The following is a 17962-nucleotide window of genomic DNA, read 5'->3' on the forward strand; positions in this document are numbered from 1 at the left end:
ACCGTGCCAACAACGCCTCAACCTAGTAAACGGGGGGTATCGCGCGGAAAGGAAAAAAGAACTACTTGGGGTCGTATTTCGGCTTCCAGATCCTGTGCAGGCTGTTAGCATGACATGGCATGGCACGTGAATGCAGGCAGGTACGGCGACTCGTCAGCGGGTGTCGCGCCGAAGGGTGCGGTCCGGAGCCGTGCGGTGCGGGTTGCTGGGAGAGAGTCGTGGGCCGTTCGGTCCAGTTGGCTGAGCTGAGGTGGTTCGATAGCTTGAGGGACTTTTCCTGCGCACTTGGCGGCTCGGTGGAACCCGCGCTGGGTGTTGTGTCTTTGCGGTGCTATGGCACCGATCAAACGATACCCACCGGGCTGTAATTGCTGATGCCCTTTCTTTATCCAGCCCGCCTCGTTGGACAGCTCCTCCACCGTCATCGGATCCCCCCCAAACTACCCTCACACCTTCAGCCCCCCCCTCGCCCAGCCGCAGCCTGCCACGTAGATGCAGCCTGCCCCAAAGCGGTATCTGACCCAGCGCGCCGGGCTTAGCCATACACATGACAAGCTCGATGCGGCCTGGCAGCGGACACGGCACGCGACGATGCGCTGCGGTTGGTGGGGGGCTGCAAGTGACTGTTGCGGGAGGGAGGGCGAGGGCCGTGCCTAGGCAGTGGCTAAGCGAGCGGTGCGTAGTAGAGCACGGTCTAGGGAGACGAGAGCCAATGAGGTGGGCTTGGCGCGTAAGCGGCGAAACGGGATGGGTTCTGGATGTCGTGACCAGCGATATGGACCGCGCGCGTGGGTGGTGGACGTGTTGCTCGATCCGGACATTTGGGATTGTTGATATCGACGGCGACGGTTGTCGCGGATGCCATGCTACACTTGTGGTGCGTGCGAGGTCCTGGAACAGCAGCGACAGGCAGGTAACACCCGGTCCGGGAGGCACTTGTGGACCCGCTGCACGATGAACAAAGAGATGTTGAAACATACCAAGTATTCCCCAAGGTCTTGTTCCCCTTGGACTCGGCGAGGCGCAAGAACTGAGCCGCTTTGAACTGCATGCGAGGCGCCGTTAGCGACCAGTACTCTCTGTTCCCGCAGCAGCCGAACGCAAGTCAGATGGCGCAGGTGAGATGATCCAGATCCCAAGCGAGCTGATGCCCAAACAGTGAGGCAAACGTGAAGAAGCCATCATGCGGAGGGTTTCAAGACACTGATCACACAACGGGTGACGGGAGAGAAGGCGAGTGGGCGGCCAAGCTCACCGTTCGCGTTGCCGATGTGCAGTCGCTGACACTGGCAATACACGATCGGTGGCTTGGATGCGAGGAGCGCCAGGTGCAGCCGGCCGGTACACGGCGAGTGTGACGGAGAGGGATGTTGAGGAGGGAGGGCTGACGTACCTTGTCCTTCTTCGTTCCAAAGCCCTCGGTGTAGCACCAGGCAACCTCGTTCATCGCATCCGTATCTCCCAGGTTGGCAGCCGTCTCGTAGTACTGTTTTGCGGCCGAAGGGTCCTTCTTGATGCCCCAACCATTGCGAAAGCAGTTGGCGAGCTCGTACATGGCCAGCACCAGCTCGCCCTTGGCAGCACCGCCCTTCTTCATGCCGGCACCGAGCGCGAGTTTCTCGACCTCGGCGCTGTTGGACGCTGCGAGAGAGAGGTAGTGCACCGCCTGCTCTTGGTCGGCGTCAATGCCCCAAGCATGTCGCAACGCAAGCCCATAGAGCACCTGAGCGAGCGCGTTGTTGGCGCCGCTTGGATCTGCCAGCCTTCCAAACAGCGCAGTGCTCGCCTCCAGATTGCCCTTCTCGTGCAGCCGTATGGCCTCCTGAATGTTCTCCTCGTCCGCCGGCGCAACGATCCCAGCGCTCGGCTGCCTCTGCACCCCGGGCCTCCCATCAGCTTGCGCAAAGCCCATGCTCCCCACGGCCTCGCTGACTTCGACCGTGGGCGTCGGCGGCGCACTGCCGCCTACGCCCTGGCCCAACGGCCCTCCCTGAACCAACACCGTGGCTCTCTTCTCCCACCGCGCCTCATCCTCCTCGTTGCGCGCAACGACCGCGCCTCCCACATCCGGCAGGTCGTCCGGCACATTGACACTGTTGCTGCTTCTTGTGCGTCCAAAGTGCAATCTCTCGCTCAGCGTGCCGCTCCTCTGCCTGCCCTCCCCATCCACGCTGGCCCGCCCCGTACTCCCTTGCGACAAGGCGTTGCTGGCATTCGAGTGCCGTCTGAACATGCTGAATCCGCGCGTGTCTTTGGGAGACAGGAGCGGGGCTTCAGAGCGCGTGGCATCGCCAGGGAACGAGGGCGGCTCGATGGCTTCATGCGTCGAGGTGGTGGTGCGAAAGAACTGGAACTCGGGCACGTCTGGAGAGAGCGTGGGCGTCTTTTTCTCGACGCCGGTCGCGCCCTCGTCGCGCGTCTTGTCCTTCTTCCTCAGCAGGTCTTTGAGCGGCATCGTGGCTCGACGGGCGGTTGCGCGCGTCGCGTCCAAGGCGAGTGAATGCGCAGCTGAGGGGCACTGCGTCGTGATACACTTGTAATTTCCCTAGGAATGAGCCTGGTGTTGGCGAGGAATTACTGCATCTTTAACGTGGTCTTGTAGCGGCGCAGCTTTCTAGCAAACGTCGCAGGATGCATCGAGCATGGCCAAGCTGTGCCGCGTAATGTCACGTAATGTCAGACCGGAGGTGAGTTGCTGGTATGACAGCCAAGCGCAGCCTCAGCCCGCCTCAGCCTCCATCAGCCGCCGTCTATTTTGGAACCACCAGGGGTGTGATGATCATCACGACTCGTTTGCAGGGACAAGCATCACGTTGCTGATCGGGACGAAGCCATTGAATTTCGTCTTTTTTCTTTGTTTTTGTACATTTTTTCTTTCTTTTCTGCTCTTGGCATGGATAAATGTCCGACCCAGCACCCATTCATCTATCTACTGACACCAAGAAACTAGGGGAGAACCAAGGATCACAGAGAGCACGCTGTCGTCAAGCGTCAAAGGGTATCATCGCAATACGCACCGTGTCGAGGCAACGCTAAATCGAACATCGAGCTTGGGACGTCAAAATGGTCCAACAAGTAAATCGAAAGAGCCTACCCAATTAAGCAATCGAGACTGCAAAGACTTCGACACCAGAAACGGTTAGGTGAGAGAATAGTGCAGCTCGGAAAAGGGCGCCTACATGTCTTCAACGTCGAGTATCCGGTGAGCAATCGCGGCACCTAATCCTCTGCATCAAAGGGAACGAAATCGACCTGTTGTGTGAATAGACGGGGTGCCGGAGAAGCCTCTTGGTTGAGTTGTGCGGTCCAGTCTTGCGTGTCGACGTTGTTCCCGCTCTCTGGAGAAGTGGCCCTGGATCGATCTTCTGGAGAAGAACGACCCGTAGACCTCCTCATTCGAGATGCACGGAGAACATGCCGATGTGGGCAATTGTCGCCTCGAATGCACTCGCCCTTGTTTGCAAAGTCGGGACACTCGTATGCGTGCAGATCGGCGCACTCAGCGCCCTTCTCGCAGTAGCCTAGCCGCCCAAATGCATCGCAAATTCGAGCGGCTGGGTTGACACGAATGTGAGCAAACCGGCAGTCCTCATTTGTGCATCGTCCTTCCTGGAAATGAAGACACGTTGGGACGTTGTGGGGGGTGGGCTTGTGTGAGAGAGAGCAGTGGTCGCCTCGGTTGCAGTCGTTCTTGAAGAGCCAACGCTTGCAGAGCGCCTGCTTGTTTGGGTCGTGGACGAGAGGACAGCCATGGCGGGTACACAAACCTACACAGAAGTCAGACGCGATTGCGAGTGGGGAGAACCTGGGTTCGTCAAGAGTATCGGGGGTTACCTGTGGAGGTGAATGTTGCACAGAGGGCTTTCGGTTCTGCTGGTGGTTGGCTGTTCTGTCTCGAGTGGGCATTCGACGGAGGTGCTGAACCGGGAGTCGACGTGCTTTCCACGCTGGATGCCTCGTCAGATGCGTCTGGCTTGTTGAACACAACGGTCCGGTTCTTGAATGTGGCTGCGCCATGAGGTGGCTGAGGGCGTTGATACGGATGGTAGGAAGCAGCACCATGAGCGTACCCTCCGCGCTGTGGTCCTCCTCGATACGCGCCTTTGTAAGCTCCACGGCCTCGAGGGGCATAGGCTGTCGTGTGGTTGTTGTATGCTGGTGCTGCGCCGCCACTGGAAGCGTACGCAAGTCGATCCTGCTGCTCTTTCTTCATGCGCGCAATATAGCCTGGGTTCGTACCGTCAATACCACTCCGTGTTTCTGCCTCCTCTTCCACATACTGTTCAATTCTGCGCGCGCCCGCAGTCGTTCTTCTTTGGTGCTCATTGCATTGATCTGGTCTATTGTGTACGGTGGGGGTCCGGGCGGCGCCATGGCTGCGATATCGTCACTGTAGATGCCTGTGAGTCAGTAATGTACTGTGCAAAGGTTAGTACTACGTGAGCGCAAATCTTTGTTGCAGCAGTCAAGCGTTGATCGGTGAGAATAGAGGCGGTGGGGCGACAATAAGGACGATTAGCAATATCTTAGCGCCAACTTGGGCACGTGACACAACGTAGGTTCACCGTTCAGGTACTCAGCACGGTCTTGAGGTGCCGAGTGAAGCGATCCCAGAGTTGTGTGGGAGAACGGGCGAACTAGGTTTAGATTGGTCTTCACTGAAAACCCAGCATTCCGAGCATCTACATCCAAGTAAGTTGTATAGTGAGAACGAAGTGCATATTAGTTGGTATCTAAAGATGGGGAACGATGGAGCCCCGTTATGCTTTTGCTAGTGATTTGCGCCATCCCAATGCCCACATCCCCGAAACTCCTGTGCAATGCATCGATATGGTAGCCGCTCCGCTGTCTGCGTCTGTAAGCACACGAGTGCTCCCCTCTAGTCGTCCGCATCGTCGTTGCCGTTCAGCTCGTTCAGCTGCTTCTTCTTGATATGGAGATCCTGCTGCTGCCTCTCGATCGTCTTGTTCATACGCTGTTTGAACAGCCCGTTGTTCTGCTTGTCGCGCGACTCAATGCTCTGCTGAATGGCCTTCTCCAGCTCCGCGACCTCTGCTTCCAGCAATTCTCTCCGTTGTTGCTCAGCTGCAGCCGCTTCATCCACTTCGTCGTCGTCTGAATCGTCGTCGTCATCGTCGTCATCATCTTCCTCGGCTGATGTTGCGGCGGCGGGCGTAGCTGGAACAGTCTCAGGCTCGACAACAATGCTCCCGTTCTGTGCAAGCGCGTGCATGGCTGCGTCGTGTGCCGTGACAGGCGTTTGTAGTTGGACGGTGTCACTGTTGCCGAAGAGAGCCTCGAGGTCGTCGCCATCAGCCTGGATCTCGACATCGTCGTCTTCCATGAACCCAGCTTGCAGCATTTCCTCTAGAGCTGCCGCGTCGACTTCTTCGATAGGCGTCTCGGCTGGTGCATTCATCATCTCTTGGTCCTCGTCGTCTTCTGAACCAGACTCGTCCTCCGAAGACTCGGCTCCCTCGTCCACCAAGTCGTACTTTGTATTCTCGGCGTTCTCGTCGGCGGCCAACAATGCGTTCATTTCAGCTTCGGCTCGCTCGACGTCCAGGTACGACTTGCGCGGTCGGAAGCGCCGCTTGCGGACCCAGCGCATGGGTGGGGTGAGACCATGGGGGAAGCGGTGCGAGTTTTCCTCGACGTAGCCAGGTCGCGGGTACTTTTTCGCTTCGTCTTCGTTCTGGACTCTACCCAGAACGAGGAGCATCTGGCAGACGTCTGCAGTTTTGACCCAGTCCTTCTTGTTCCAGCTCTTCATGGATTCGATGATGTTGGGCAGCTCCACCATCGAGGCGGCGTAGTGGCGGCCTTGGATGGTGACCATGGCCTTCCTGCCTTCGCGGTCGAAGAACCTGAAGTAGACGCCTGGTCCGCCCTGCATGACGCTCCTGCCAATGGTCTTCTCCTCGATGGACTTGCGGAGGAGGTCGCAGTCGGGCCCCGGCAGCATGCGCAAGACGAACTGTGCCTCTATCGCGGGGTCGGGCTCTGCCTCGTCGGCTTCACTGTCGTATCCTACACCTGGTGGTCTGAACGGAGGCCGGCCCGCACCCTTGACCTTCAGCAATGTTGTGCCGCGCGACGGGGCGGGCGCGCCGGAAGCTGAAGGCTTGGGTTTGATCGACAGCTTGAGGGAGGTCTGGCGGTTTGCGGGGATCCGTGGGAGTGTCTGCACGGGCTCTGGGGCCATGTCCTCGTCGTCACTCTCGTCTCCTCGGTCGAGGCTCTTTTGCGTTGGCTTGGGCTTTCGCTTTGCCACCGGCGCCTGGCCGTCCTCGCCGTCCTCACGCGCCCTCTTCATGGGTCCCGGTTTGGCGGGCAGAATCGCATTTCCGTTTCCGTTTCCGTTTCCGTTTCCGTTGTCGTCGGTCTTGGGCTTCTTGGTGTACTTGCGCTTCTGCTTGGGCGCGTCGCCGGGCGCATCGCCGTCTGCCGCGGGCGCAGGGGCTGCCGGCTTCAGCTTGAGCTTGAAGCCACCGGGCTTTGCAGCGGGGGGTGCAGGCGCTGCGGGCGCTGCATCTCCGTTGGTGGGCGGCGCAGGTGGTGCGGCCGGCGCGCTGCCGGGGGCCGCGTTGGGGTTCTTGAGCTTGAGCTTCATCGTGTCTGCGGGGGTGCGGGGGTGCGCGAGGCGCGTGGCATGGGCGACGGCGGTCGAGCGTCGAGCGCAGATGCGCGCTGGCTGGCGGTGGTTTGGTAGCAGGCGTGATGCTTGGTTGGGAGCGACTGACGGCAGGCGATGCCGAGGTCAGCCTTGGCGGCCGCGACGGATTGTGAATGTCCAAGCTCGCCCACGCGCCCTCGCTCTGGTGACAAGCACCTTCTCACCCTCACACCCTTGCACCCTCCCACCCACGCGCCCACCCACGCGCAACGATGCGCTCTCGGCTGCCTCGATAACTGCAGACACCACCCGGGCCCCTGCATCTACACCGCCACGCAACCGCGCCAGCATGTCCCAGCACGACCTGTTCCTCAGCCTCTTGCGCCCGGCCGTCCTCCACATCCTGCGCGCCACCGGCTTCCATTATGGCAAGCCCTCGGCCGTCGACACCGTCGTCGATCTCACCGCGCGGTACCTGACGCTGCTGGCCGAGCGCACCGCCTACAACGCATACTCGAACCACAACGACCTGCTCCCCGACATCTCCGACGTGCGCATGGCCATGCAGGACTGTGGCCTGCTAGTCCCGACCATGACCGCCGGCGAGGAGCTCTGGAAGGAGTTTCTGCGCAAGCCGCTTGAAGAGTACAACGGCGAGTCCGGCGCACGAGACATGGAGGAGGCCAGGCGCGATGCAGAGGACACGGCAGACGTGGCCGAGTTCATCGGGTGGGTCCAGGGCGAGCAGAATAGGGAGATACGGCGCATAGCAGGCACCTACAAGCCAGTTGCCACAAACCCCACCGAGCAGCTCGACCAGCTGGAAATGGAGGATTACTTGAACAGTGAGCTCTGCACCGTTTCACGCACTCAAACGCCGCTAACCTGGGCTACAGCACTCATGAAAAAACACAGCAAGACCGGTGTTGAATCCCGCTTCCAAGGCACGGTCCTCGGCATTCCCTCTGAGCTCAAGCCCGTGAAGATCGAGGGAGGAGGGCCCGACTCGATCGAAGAGTGGAATCGCAAAATTCGCGAAAAAGCGATCAAGGCAGCAGAGTCAAAGGCAGAGAGCAACGGCACGCCGGCCATGTCGAGACAGCCGTCAGAGGACGTGGTGATGGAAACGGAGTAAATACCCCTTGTTGGATAACACGACATAGCGAAGGCGTACGGTTGGGATTTCTATCAATGAGGAGGGTACGTTCAGGCCTCGGTGGCATTATCAGCATCTTACGCAAATTCAATAGTACAGCGCACTGCTGCACGTCCACCAACGGCGTGTTCTAGATTGCGCGTATCAGCACGATAGACATGCCGCAAGCGCGTCAGCACGAGACCAGGAACGCGCAGTGGGGTGCGATATGGATGACGCCGCCCCGCCTACGTCATGGCAATCGCGGCCAGCGACCTCGCAACTTTTCCACGGCACCATCTTCTGCACACCCATTGACCCTCTCCCAGAGACACTTGACCTGCAGCCAACTCACACACACCTCTTGATACCTCTTGACACTTCTTGACACTTCTTGACACTTCTTGACACTTCTTGACACCTCTTGACACCTCTTGACACCTCTTGACACTTCTGGACACCTCTTGATACCTCTTGACACCTCTGACACCTCTGACACCACACAAAACCACGCATCACACATCAAACACCACCATGTCCGCACTCTCGCCAACCGGCCCCTCGCAGCCCACACAAGACCAGGCCTACCAGACGCCCGGCAACCCCGTCTCGGCTAACCCCACCGAGCAAGCGCAGCAAAGCTTCAACGCCACTGACAACAGCGCCACGGTCGACCAGCGCATCCCCCGAAAGCAAGCCTCGGACGCAGCAGGCGACCGCAACGCAAAGTTCGAAGAGGGCGCCGGCGTGCACGGCGCGCCGGCCGGCGAAGAAGCAAAGGGCCTCTCCGAAGAGGACGTAGGCAGGCACAAGGAGCTGGATGGCCAGCAGATGGCAGCCCCCGGGGAGGGGCGGGTCGCGGCTGCCGTTGCGCGGGGCGGCAAGGGCATGGGTGGGGGCGGGGCGGAGCCTGATTTGGCCAGTGATTTGGACAGGTATGTTGGCGGTGGCTGTGCAGAGCGTGGTGTGCGTGTTTGAACCCGAGACTGACAGACTGACAATCCAACAGGAAGAAGGCTGAGCAGGCCGAGGCGCGCGACGCTATCAAGCAGGACAGGGCGGGAGGTGTTGCCGCAGGCGGTGCTGCTGGACAGACGGGCGGCCCTGCGAATCCTGTCGATCAGGGTGGCTACCCGAACGGCGGGCCTCTGAACTAGATGGCAAGATTCAAACGAGGGAGAGATGTTAGCGATACATAGGACATACCTCCACGCGTTGAATAGTAACAAAAGTCCGTCTGTACCCAAGGCATAGTCGTCTATGCGTGATTCTGTACCCAGCACGTGCCCGAAGCAGCCACTCATCCAGATCAAATCGCCCATCTTCCTGTAACACATCTCTCCATGATCAGCAATGGCAGCTAGTCAGCCACAGCGTCACCAACCCACATCACATCACCACGGTCACCACACCACGACTCCAGCCAAGAGCGCACAGGTACAACATTACTACATACCACGCAACAGCAGCAGCAGCAGCAGGAACGACCCCGACAACCGCAGCGATCAAACACTATTCAACAGCCGCGACAACGAGCCAGGAAGGAAAAGAAAAGAAAAAAAAAAATGCAAAACAGCGTAACAGATCCATATACTCCCATATGTAGGTAAAACCCCCTAGATGCGGACCTACCACAACCAGGGCCTTGGTTGGTGGTCTCAGTCATCGAACGCCTGTCCCGAATTCCCGAACCCCAAACCCCAAACAAGTCATCATGTACATGAAAGCCGAAAGGCGACTAGAAGGAATAGGGGAAGATGAGAAGAAAGATAGAAAGAAAGAAGAAAAGATAGAAAGAAAGAGAGAAAGGAAAGTGTGTATCCCCAGTGTTTGAAGCTAGGGATTCATGGCATAAGCGTCGAATTCAAAGTTGCTGACCTCGGTGTAGGGCATGTACGCGCTGTCGTCGTACAGGATAGGGTCGACTGGGTGGATACTAGCGCTCAGGCCGTAGTCGAGGGGTATTTGAGGCAGCTGCTGTTGGCCAGCGGGATAGGATTTCTCGACGACCATGTACTCGGGCTCGGCCGCGGGGAGGCTGCTGGTTTCATAGCCACCGCCGCCGCCGCCGCCGACGCTGGTCTCGTAGCCGTGACGGGTGGCGAGTTCAGGCTCGGGCGCGCTGTCCGACGCGCTGTCGGGCGAGGCGGGGAGCGGGTTGTTGGGCACTTCCATCTCTTGGATCCAGTGCTGCTTCAGCCAGTCCATGGCTGGGTGGTCGCCGCCGCCGATGCCCCCGCGCTTCTCGTCGTTCTTGCCCTTGCGGCCGCGCTTGCGCGGGTGGAAGTGGGCGCGGCGTAGGTGTGCGGCGGCGTTGTAGTACGCACCGTAGACCTTGTTGTTACGACAGTGCTTACAGCTGTCGAGGAAGTTCTTTTGGAAGCTCGGCGCAACGCAGATATAACCCTTACGAACCACGGCGTGTGCACGCGCAATGTGGCGATCAAGCTCATGCGTACCGCGGAACCCGTTGGGCCGCCCTTCGCAGTACTGGCACATGATCTTAGGGTGTTGCGGGCGCACGTACGGTGTCTTGGAGATGATGCCTACAGTCTTGGAAGACCCGTCTTCAGACCTTATCCGTGCCATCTGAGCATTGGATGGCGCAGACAAGGTCGCAGCATCGTGCTCGCTCGCTTTAGGGGCGAGCGGGCGCGAAGCAGCCGTGGCGTTGATTTCGCGCTCGCGGCGGGATTGTCGAGAGCAAGTTGAATTCGGCGCTGAGGCGTCGCTCGCGTCGCTCTCGCTCGAGTGAGAAGCCGACCTCCGCATATCCTCCGCCAGGTACGACCGAGTCTGATGTTGTCCAGAAGAAGCAAGTGTGTTCACACTTGCGATAGAAGTAGGAACAGAGAACGCAGGAAAGACGACAGTTTCACTGGCCGTAGGACCAGTGAAGGCAAGGAAATTAGAATCGAATTTCGACTCATAGCAAGGAAAGGAAAGTGCGCTATCCTCTGGGAGGATAGGCATAAAAGACAAATCAGACTGAACGCGCAGAGAAGTTTCATCAAGGAAAGACGTATTCAGACTGCTCTGACGACTCATGGAGTTACTAGATTGAGTAACAGGAGTCATCAGCGCAGTCTGAGGTGTGCTGGGCGAGGTGGAGCAATCTGACGATGGACACCACTGGGGGGTTAGTTGCACGTGCATATTCTGAAAGGGGGCTGAGGGCGATGAAGCCTGCTCAATGCAAGTGTTGATGTAGTCACGAGGAGTGTACTCAACCGCAGTCTCAGGAATAGCCTGAAGGCTAGCCTGGTTCCGCATCGATTGCTCCGAGTAGAGGGCGTAGTCGTTGGTTGGCTCGTTGGACGTTGCTGACCAGATGGTGAAATCGCTCGCTGAGCGCTGGAGATTGATGCTCTCTGGACTGGTAGTCGATCTGGGACGGGAGGCCGGAGCGGACTGGGTGCGGTCCATCTGCTAGAGGTTAGAACATTGGGAGAGCGTCCACCAAAGATGATGTCCATACAGGTAGTTGTGTCAAGTTCAACACGCCGATGGGCATCGTCCTTGGAATCTGGTGCGCCATCGATGGCTCGGCGGGGTTGCTGAAGGCATTGTTTGGGAAGGTGGAGGCGGCTGACGCGTGTGACCAAGCTTCCAGGCGCTGCTCCTCAGTGAGGTGGGCGTTGCTATTCCAGAAGTCCGATCTGGCCTGCTCAAGTATCGAATAGGCACTACTACTACTATGCATATAGATATTGGCCATGTTAAGGTGAGATTTGGTGGCAGAAGTGGTTGTTTTGTGAGAAGCAAACTGCACAACGTTAACGATCTGCAAACGTCGATATGCAGTAGATCTTACAATGGAACAGTTGAGGTATTGGAAAGCGGTCGCTGTAAAGGCGAATGAGGTTCTGCAGCAAGGTGAGGCGGGCGATTGAGGTGGAAGCGGGCCATGATGGGGAGAAGGGGCTTTTAGCACCACACGAATTGCGGCAGGTGGTTGATGCGCTGGCTCGAGCGACAACGTCTGACGAGTGCGGGACGCGCTGAGCGGGTCGTGACAGGGCCAGCCATCGCTCAGGAGGGCAATCCAAGTCGGAGATCACCGTCGTCCGTCTGAGGTGTGATTGGAGGACAAGAGACGTGGGTGAATGTCATTCGCTGCCTCGCTTTTCTTTGCGGAAGAGTGCGCGCCGACCCATGCCCGCTTGGCAAGGATCGACCCTATCGTGAGTCCACACTTAGAGGAAGGGCAACAAGTTTCCTGCATCCTCTCCCATTTGGATAGTCTCTGCATCGGTGGCAGCGCATCCCCGTCTAGCTGGTGTTGCTTCTTGCGCGGTGCCCGCGCCTCCGTCGCATCTTGCAAGGCAGAACAGCTGTCATCCACAAACGCCCTCAGATCGCACCCGGGCCAAGCTGTTTTCAACGCCCCGTTGCGAGCGACAGCTGCCAATCATGTCCTCCCAAGGCACACATCTCGTTACCTATTCCTTCTGTTGAACGCTTTATTGCATCACGGACTACCCCATTAGGCGAGCAGCGAGTCGTATAGTGCTTGGCACGAGTTTTCACCGAAGCGTTCTCATCTCAAACACGGCTTACGAGTATTCAATCTCATTAAGTTTGATTCGATTTCTCCAAACATAGACCGTATTCTCCCAGCATGTCACGAGCCCTCAGTTTGCTGTTTTCAACTTTCGGCCCCTTTCGAGCCTGGTAGCGCCGGCGAAAGCAGTTTTCTTAATTTGAGTAGTTGGCGCTTTTGTGGAGAGCTCTGTGGCACAGAGGCGTCTGATGACGCTGGTGACAATGAGAATCTGGACAGCATGCTGGAAGGGTCCTTCGAGCTGCGCTTGCGCTGCTGACTCCGGGGACGCAAAGGTACGGGTTCCATGACGCCAGATTCTGGTTCTTGTGGCGCCTGTTGCTGCTCGCTCAACCAATACTTGTCCAAGCATTTGTCTGTGGCTTCCTCTATCAAACCCATGTCGTCGAAGTATACGACAATCTGTTCCAGGGCCTGTAAATCGGACGGGCGTCGCCCTATCGAATCTATCTCGCTGACAAAAGGGTCTAAAGTGGCGACAGAGTAATTGCGAAGCAAGGCAGGATGCTCTTCGAGACAGACCGGTCCGGGTACGTAGGCCCTTGTTTGATATGAATCCTCGAGGTTCTCATCGCCGGCAACCCTGTGATTTAGTCGCAGCTGTGGTCTGCGGAAGGGCGAGGGCGTTCTTGGTGAAACTGGTGTCGATGATCCTCGCCTGCCGTTGATTGCACTTGTTGGCCTGAAGCGCCCAGGTTGTCGCCCAGGTATGGCATACAGCTCCAAGGGTGTGCCCAGCATTGACTGAGGCGAGTCCACAAACATCTTTGGTTCCGAGCTCACAAAGTCCATTCTCAGCCTCGTCAACTGTTTCTTCTCCAACGTCTCCCTCACCCTTGGTTTGCGGGAGAAAGATGCATGAGGCTGTGGCAAACCCATCTCTTGGTCTCGCTCGACGCCCTCAATTTCTTCTGCCGAGTTTGCAGGCTCCGACTCTTCCTCTTCCCATAGTCTTTCATCTACACCCAGCACTCTCCGAGCTTTCGAGTCGCTCTCAGCTGACAGATGTCTTGAATATCGCCCTCTTGCAGCATCCCGTTTCTCCAGTCTCGCACTGACAGCTCTTCTAGGCACCTGAGGTGCATACTCCGCCAAGCTAAACGCACCAGGCGGTGCTGAATCAACCTTTTGCCGTAAACTCGGTTTTCTCATAATGGATGCGACATCGTTCAGGCTTTTCAGTCGCTGCCGCAACGACTGTCTGCGAGAAGACGCATTTACTATGATGTTCGGCGTGTCGGGCGGCGTGTCCGGCATCTCCGGTTGAGGCATCAAGAGCGCTCCTGGGGCAAGAGCCGTTGGAGTCGGACCGCCGTCGATATCTAGCTCACTGTCGATGTCTCCAGATGAAAATGAGACAACGCTCATACAGATTCGCAGGCTGATCTCGCTGATCTCGCTCGTCGGACGGGCCGCAAAGTTCGCTGAAGGTAGTTCGTCGTCAGGGATGTCATAGTAATCTTCGCCCGTGGTCTGCATCTTGGGAACCTCGATCTGCACTCAATCGCAGGTACACGGAAGGTAGTCCGACAGCGCTTGCGTGGTTGATCGGTGGTATTTGGGCCATTCTTCTTTGTTCGGTCGCTATGGTGCCGTTTGCAGAGCCGCACATGTTGGGGCTGGCTAGGCGTTAGCGAACCTGGAGACAACAAAGAAAGTCGTGGATGCGGGGAGGCTCAGCATAACCACCCCCTTGGCTAGCACAAAGGCAGATGTTTGTACGAGATACTTAGTTATATCCATCTTGGGCGGCGACTCTGGTGCAACCCCTTGCGCATGCACCCGCGCACTTTACGATTGGGACAGCACCAACATGTCTTCACGATGCAGAATATCAAAAGATAGACCAAACTGTGCTCTTTCTCTAAGAGGCATAGTCCGGTACTAGCTAGCTGGTGTTGATCTGCAGTAAGCGGACACGAGTACGCAAACCAGCTAGTTGTTTTTACAGGTATGCCCTTCTATGTTCCCCGACCAGTCTTCTATTTGTGCTGCGCAACGGCAAACAATTCTGCCCATTTTTCTATCGTAGCTGCATATCCTCCCGTTGATCCCAATCCCACTCCGTTGGCTCCCTATCAGATCCGAATCGCAATTTCACCCCTGCCATATGTATATCTTCATCTGCGCTGAAGTGGGCGCTTTTCCCGATACCCCACGTGACATGATTTGACCGAATCCCTGTGGACGGGCCGATCATAGAGCTTCCTGCGTATAGTGCTCCCTATACAATATATCGTCATGGACGATCAGCCAACTATCTCTCTCATATTTAAATTACATGGCGTGAATGGTGACTGCTAATTTCGATAGGCCGCAATCCGGGGTGTCATCTGGGGTGAATGTCAAGCGAGCATGCATTACCAAAAGTTACTATGCTTAGAAGTGTTAAATATAGAATGCTTATAGCTGTCCCCTCGATTATGTAACGACGGATGTAGTTTGATGGTGCAGCAGGTGAAGAGATTCTTCAAGCAGGGCCAGAGAGCCAGAGACCACGAGCATGATTGTCTTTGTGGGATGGAATGGTTTATCGAGTGTAATGTTGACGTTTGATGGTTGATGGAAAAGGCAGGTTGAACGAGGTAATAGCAGCGTGCATCTCTGTCAGCACTAGGTACAGCTATGGTTCTAGATTAATTCTATGAGAAATCTCTCTTTTCGGTCATATCCACACATACTAGGTATGTCGCCTAGGTATCCCAATCTGTCCTGGTCGATCATCTCTTAAACTTACAACACGAGGATCGGCCATATGCATAGCAAACTCGAGGTTGTCTTGCTGCCGCACCCGTAGAGCAGTGAGGTCCTCTACAAAAGACTGCGCTACTGCAAAGCCTCTCTGAGTTATCATCCGTAAGAGTCGCAATATTCCAAATTGAGTCGATGCATCTCGAGCCCGCGCGCCTGCAACCCTCAGTGGAAAAAACAAAAGAACCCCAGCGCTTCCTTGAGTAAGCAGTTTTTGACCCGTGGTAAGGATCTGCTTCGCGTCTACCTCGGTGCGTTTCAAGATCGGGGAGATCGGCGCGGATACGGACGTAAAGGTCGCGTGGTATGAAAATATGCCATCGAGGTAGACGGAGATCGTGTGATAGTCCGCATACGCTATGCTTATCTCCATGTCCAGGACGCTCCCATCAGCATCATGCGATGGCCAGTATGTAGATTCCAAATGCCATTGGAGGAGGAAAGATTGTAGAGCGAGGCCCTCTTGTGCTAAGGATGTCGAAACTTGGTCCTGTGCCTGCTGTGACATGCTCTGAGTATGAGTAACAAAGCGGAGAGTGTGTATACCCAGGTCCACAAATTTTGGAAGGATATCAAACAGGGCCTCCTTAGGCGTCCGAACATTCGTACTTTGAGCCCAACACTGCTCGATTGACATCGTCCACTCCAGGGTGGGAAGGAAGGTAGGCTCAGTATATATCAAGGCGCGCGAAATCTCAAAGATCCGCGCACTGAAGAAGAACTCTTGATGCTGTTCATTGTTCGCACCCGAAAGAGTAAGCATGCTCGGGCCTTGCAGGCGCAATATAGTGCTTGTGCCGTGCGGAAAGCGCGCAAGCCAATTCGTGCCGGAAGTGTTGCGCATCAGCTGTGCGGTATCAGCATCAGCTAGGGTTCACGTCCATTTCCATAAAGGCTCTTCTTACTTCAAAAATGCTTAGCAATAGAGTAGTCCATAGTGCTGAAGGGTCGTGGATGAATTCTCTTCAGCTGATCTTGGCTTGTACACAGCGAACACAGCGGGAATACGCTTGCAGTGCGGCGAGATTGTCGTCCGATGAAGCGATTGATTGGCAGGCTTTATTGTGTTGGGTAATGTGAAGCGCAGAAACAGCGTTGATAGCGTCGCGGAGCTCGGAAGAGTAGCGTGCTAGAGAAGAGAGTGGTGCTTGAACTGCTAGAGCTACACCTGTGAATGCGTTCAGGCGTAGGAACGATGTGAAGAAATATGTTAGGTAGGTTTCACTCCTACAAGATACCATCGGTTTTGCTAACGATATCGACGTTTCCATGCAGTGAGATCTGGATCTGTTTACGAAGGTAGTCGGCGTCGTGTGGAGAAACACCGGTGTGATGCTCTTTTCTTTTATCGTCTTGTGGCAAGCTCGCTTTTGCTCACTACAAATATTGCATGGAAAACCTCCTTGGCACTGATATATATTTTGTTAGTCTCGGAGACCGTCAGGACTACAACGTACAGATTGTACCTTGATCCGACGCTTGGCACAGTAGTCGCACCGCGTTTTCCGTGCTTTACGTCCATCGTAAGGTCCGATAGCTAACGCCATATGGATCGAAATGCTTGTACGAATGCGAATTAGGCTTGGTCGAATCTTTTGGCACTACACAGAATCCTGATCGTACGTGTTCCTGGTGGCTTGAGAGAATGTGGTAATATTACAACGCAAGCCTGTGTCTTCGTGGTCGACGACAGCCACAGGGCCTGCCGAAGGGATGTAAGCGAGAAGACCCCATACGAGGCACATTCAGGTCAATTTGCACGCTTTCTGATGGAAAGCCGGGGCGGCGTTGATGAAGGAGTGGAGACTGACCTAGCCTGATCGAGTACAGAAAGAGCGCACCTAGACCACTTTTAGCCTAAGCCTTTTGTGTCGGAAATCGTCGCCCAACTACACAGTCATCTTCAATGCTGCTCTTCGAAGACGATTTGGGAAATGGAAGGGCGCTGGAGGGAATATTGCAAGCTGTGTTGTGTTCATTTGAAGTATATAGGAGCGGATAATAGTCCTACATCTCACATAACAACACAGTCCAGCCTGAACTATCCTACATTGGCAGAATACTTTTGTCATTAATCAAAATGATTTCACCGAAAATCTTCTGCATCTTCTTGGTCGCATCACAGGCTACCTCAACTGCTGCTAATGCCATACTTCCCATCGTCGGAACCCACAACTTCGATATCGCCGTTTCGTTCGCATCGTTGACCGACACTGAACGTCTTGACCCCTTCGCCAAGGACGGACGGTCTCGAAGGGTTATGCTATCTCTTTTTACGCCTGTTGCCAACTGTCGTCACAAGCGTCTCGAGCCGTACATGTGGCCAGCAACTGCAGCTTTTGAGAACGACAAATTCGCCGCCTATGGTCTGCCGAACGGTTCCTTCTCCGCTTTGACGCTCGAGACTTGCAACGAAACAAAGCCTCCAGGTTGTTCGTCACGTGAACAGTATCTTCCGCTTGTGCTTTTCTCTGGTAGCCTGGCCATCTCACGCTTGATTTACAGTGGCATGCTGCAATCGATCACCGCGGCTGGATACCTGGTAGTCTCGATAGGCCATCCCTACGAAACTGATTTCGTCGAGTTTCCAGAAGGCAGTATTGTCAACGGCGTCGATATCGAGAGCGACGCGGACGTTGAACTGGCGCTTACTACCCGTGTGGCGGACATCGCCTTCGTACACCGACAGATGGGCAACAGCTCTTTTGTGAATACAGTGTTGCCGGGTTCTGGGCTTGGAAATGGATGTCTCACTCGAAAGACAGCAGTTCTGGGCCATTCACTTGGAGGCGCTTCCGCCGCTGCGGCAATGTTGGCCATCCCGTCTATTCGCTGTGGTGTAAATCTCGACGGCTCCATGTTCGGATCCGTGGTCACATCTGGTCTGAACTGACCA

The 17962-nt window shown here is 56.1% G+C and overlaps 8 protein-coding genes across 8 annotated transcripts, besides 11 other annotated features; 3 read left to right on the forward strand and 5 right to left on the reverse strand.

The window, feature by feature from the left end:
- Positions 1 to 107: 107 nt before the first annotated feature.
- Positions 108 to 147: a tandem repeat.
- A 27-nt stretch (positions 148 to 174) lies between these two features.
- Positions 175 to 201: a tandem repeat.
- Positions 202 to 694: 493 nt separating this feature from the next.
- On the reverse strand, positions 695 to 2455 carry EKO05_0002323 (uncharacterized protein; the record flags this gene model as incomplete). The annotated part of the gene is made up of 2 exons (XM_059635884.1): positions 695 to 1045; positions 1394 to 2455. The coding sequence occupies 2 exons, from the start codon at positions 2453 to 2455 to the stop codon at positions 695 to 697; spliced, it is 1413 nt and encodes a 470-aa protein (XP_059491867.1).
- A 249-nt stretch (positions 2456 to 2704) lies between these two features.
- Positions 2705 to 2745: a tandem repeat.
- Positions 2746 to 3219: 474 nt separating this feature from the next.
- EKO05_0002324 (uncharacterized protein) lies at positions 3220 to 4374 on the reverse strand (the record flags this gene model as incomplete). Its single annotated transcript, XM_038944078.1, has 3 exons — positions 3220 to 3767; positions 3835 to 4227; positions 4281 to 4374. The coding sequence occupies 3 exons, from the start codon at positions 4372 to 4374 to the stop codon at positions 3220 to 3222; spliced, it is 1035 nt and encodes a 344-aa protein (XP_038792996.1).
- Positions 4375 to 4879: 505 nt separating this feature from the next.
- EKO05_0002325 (uncharacterized protein) lies at positions 4880 to 6613 on the reverse strand (the record flags this gene model as incomplete). The annotated part of the gene is made up of 1 exon (XM_038947481.1): positions 4880 to 6613. The coding sequence occupies one exon, from the start codon at positions 6611 to 6613 to the stop codon at positions 4880 to 4882; it is 1734 nt and encodes a 577-aa protein (XP_038792997.1).
- Positions 5106 to 5153: a tandem repeat.
- Positions 6345 to 6376: a tandem repeat.
- A 352-nt stretch (positions 6614 to 6965) lies between the features above and the next one.
- EKO05_0002326 (uncharacterized protein) lies at positions 6966 to 7751 on the forward strand (the record flags this gene model as incomplete). The annotated part of the gene is made up of 2 exons (XM_059635885.1): positions 6966 to 7461; positions 7513 to 7751. The coding sequence occupies 2 exons, from the start codon at positions 6966 to 6968 to the stop codon at positions 7749 to 7751; spliced, it is 735 nt and encodes a 244-aa protein (XP_059491868.1).
- Positions 7752 to 8108: 357 nt separating this feature from the next.
- Positions 8109 to 8251: a tandem repeat.
- Positions 8252 to 8287: a tandem repeat.
- EKO05_0002327 (uncharacterized protein) lies at positions 8286 to 8908 on the forward strand (the record flags this gene model as incomplete). The annotated part of the gene is made up of 2 exons (XM_038944121.1): positions 8286 to 8686; positions 8761 to 8908. The coding sequence occupies 2 exons, from the start codon at positions 8286 to 8288 to the stop codon at positions 8906 to 8908; spliced, it is 549 nt and encodes a 182-aa protein (XP_038792999.1).
- A 211-nt stretch (positions 8909 to 9119) lies between these two features.
- Positions 9120 to 9166: a tandem repeat.
- Positions 9167 to 9210: 44 nt separating this feature from the next.
- Positions 9211 to 9232: a tandem repeat.
- Positions 9233 to 9587: 355 nt separating this feature from the next.
- EKO05_0002328 (uncharacterized protein) lies at positions 9588 to 11469 on the reverse strand (the record flags this gene model as incomplete). Its single annotated transcript, XM_038944017.1, has 2 exons — positions 9588 to 11177; positions 11230 to 11469. 2 exons carry the CDS (start codon positions 11467 to 11469, stop codon positions 9588 to 9590), a joined length of 1830 nt encoding a protein of 609 aa, XP_038793000.1.
- Positions 9804 to 9829: a tandem repeat.
- A 930-nt stretch (positions 11470 to 12399) lies between the features above and the next one.
- Positions 12400 to 13794, reverse strand: EKO05_0002329 (uncharacterized protein; the record flags this gene model as incomplete). The annotated part of the gene is made up of 1 exon (XM_038947483.1): positions 12400 to 13794. One exon carries the CDS (start codon positions 13792 to 13794, stop codon positions 12400 to 12402), a length of 1395 nt encoding a protein of 464 aa, XP_038793001.1.
- A 1046-nt stretch (positions 13795 to 14840) lies between these two features.
- Positions 14841 to 14881: a tandem repeat.
- Positions 14882 to 17146: 2265 nt separating this feature from the next.
- EKO05_0002330 (uncharacterized protein) lies at positions 17147 to 17959 on the forward strand (the record flags this gene model as incomplete). Its single annotated transcript, XM_038947485.1, has 1 exon — positions 17147 to 17959. The coding sequence occupies one exon, from the start codon at positions 17147 to 17149 to the stop codon at positions 17957 to 17959; it is 813 nt and encodes a 270-aa protein (XP_038793003.1).
- Positions 17960 to 17962: the final 3 nt, after the last annotated feature.

This window comes from Ascochyta rabiei, chromosome 3 (genome assembly GCF_004011695.2).
Source record: "Ascochyta rabiei chromosome 3, complete sequence".
In the NCBI taxonomy this organism is placed as follows: Eukaryota; Fungi; Ascomycota; class Dothideomycetes; order Pleosporales; family Didymellaceae; genus Ascochyta; species Ascochyta rabiei.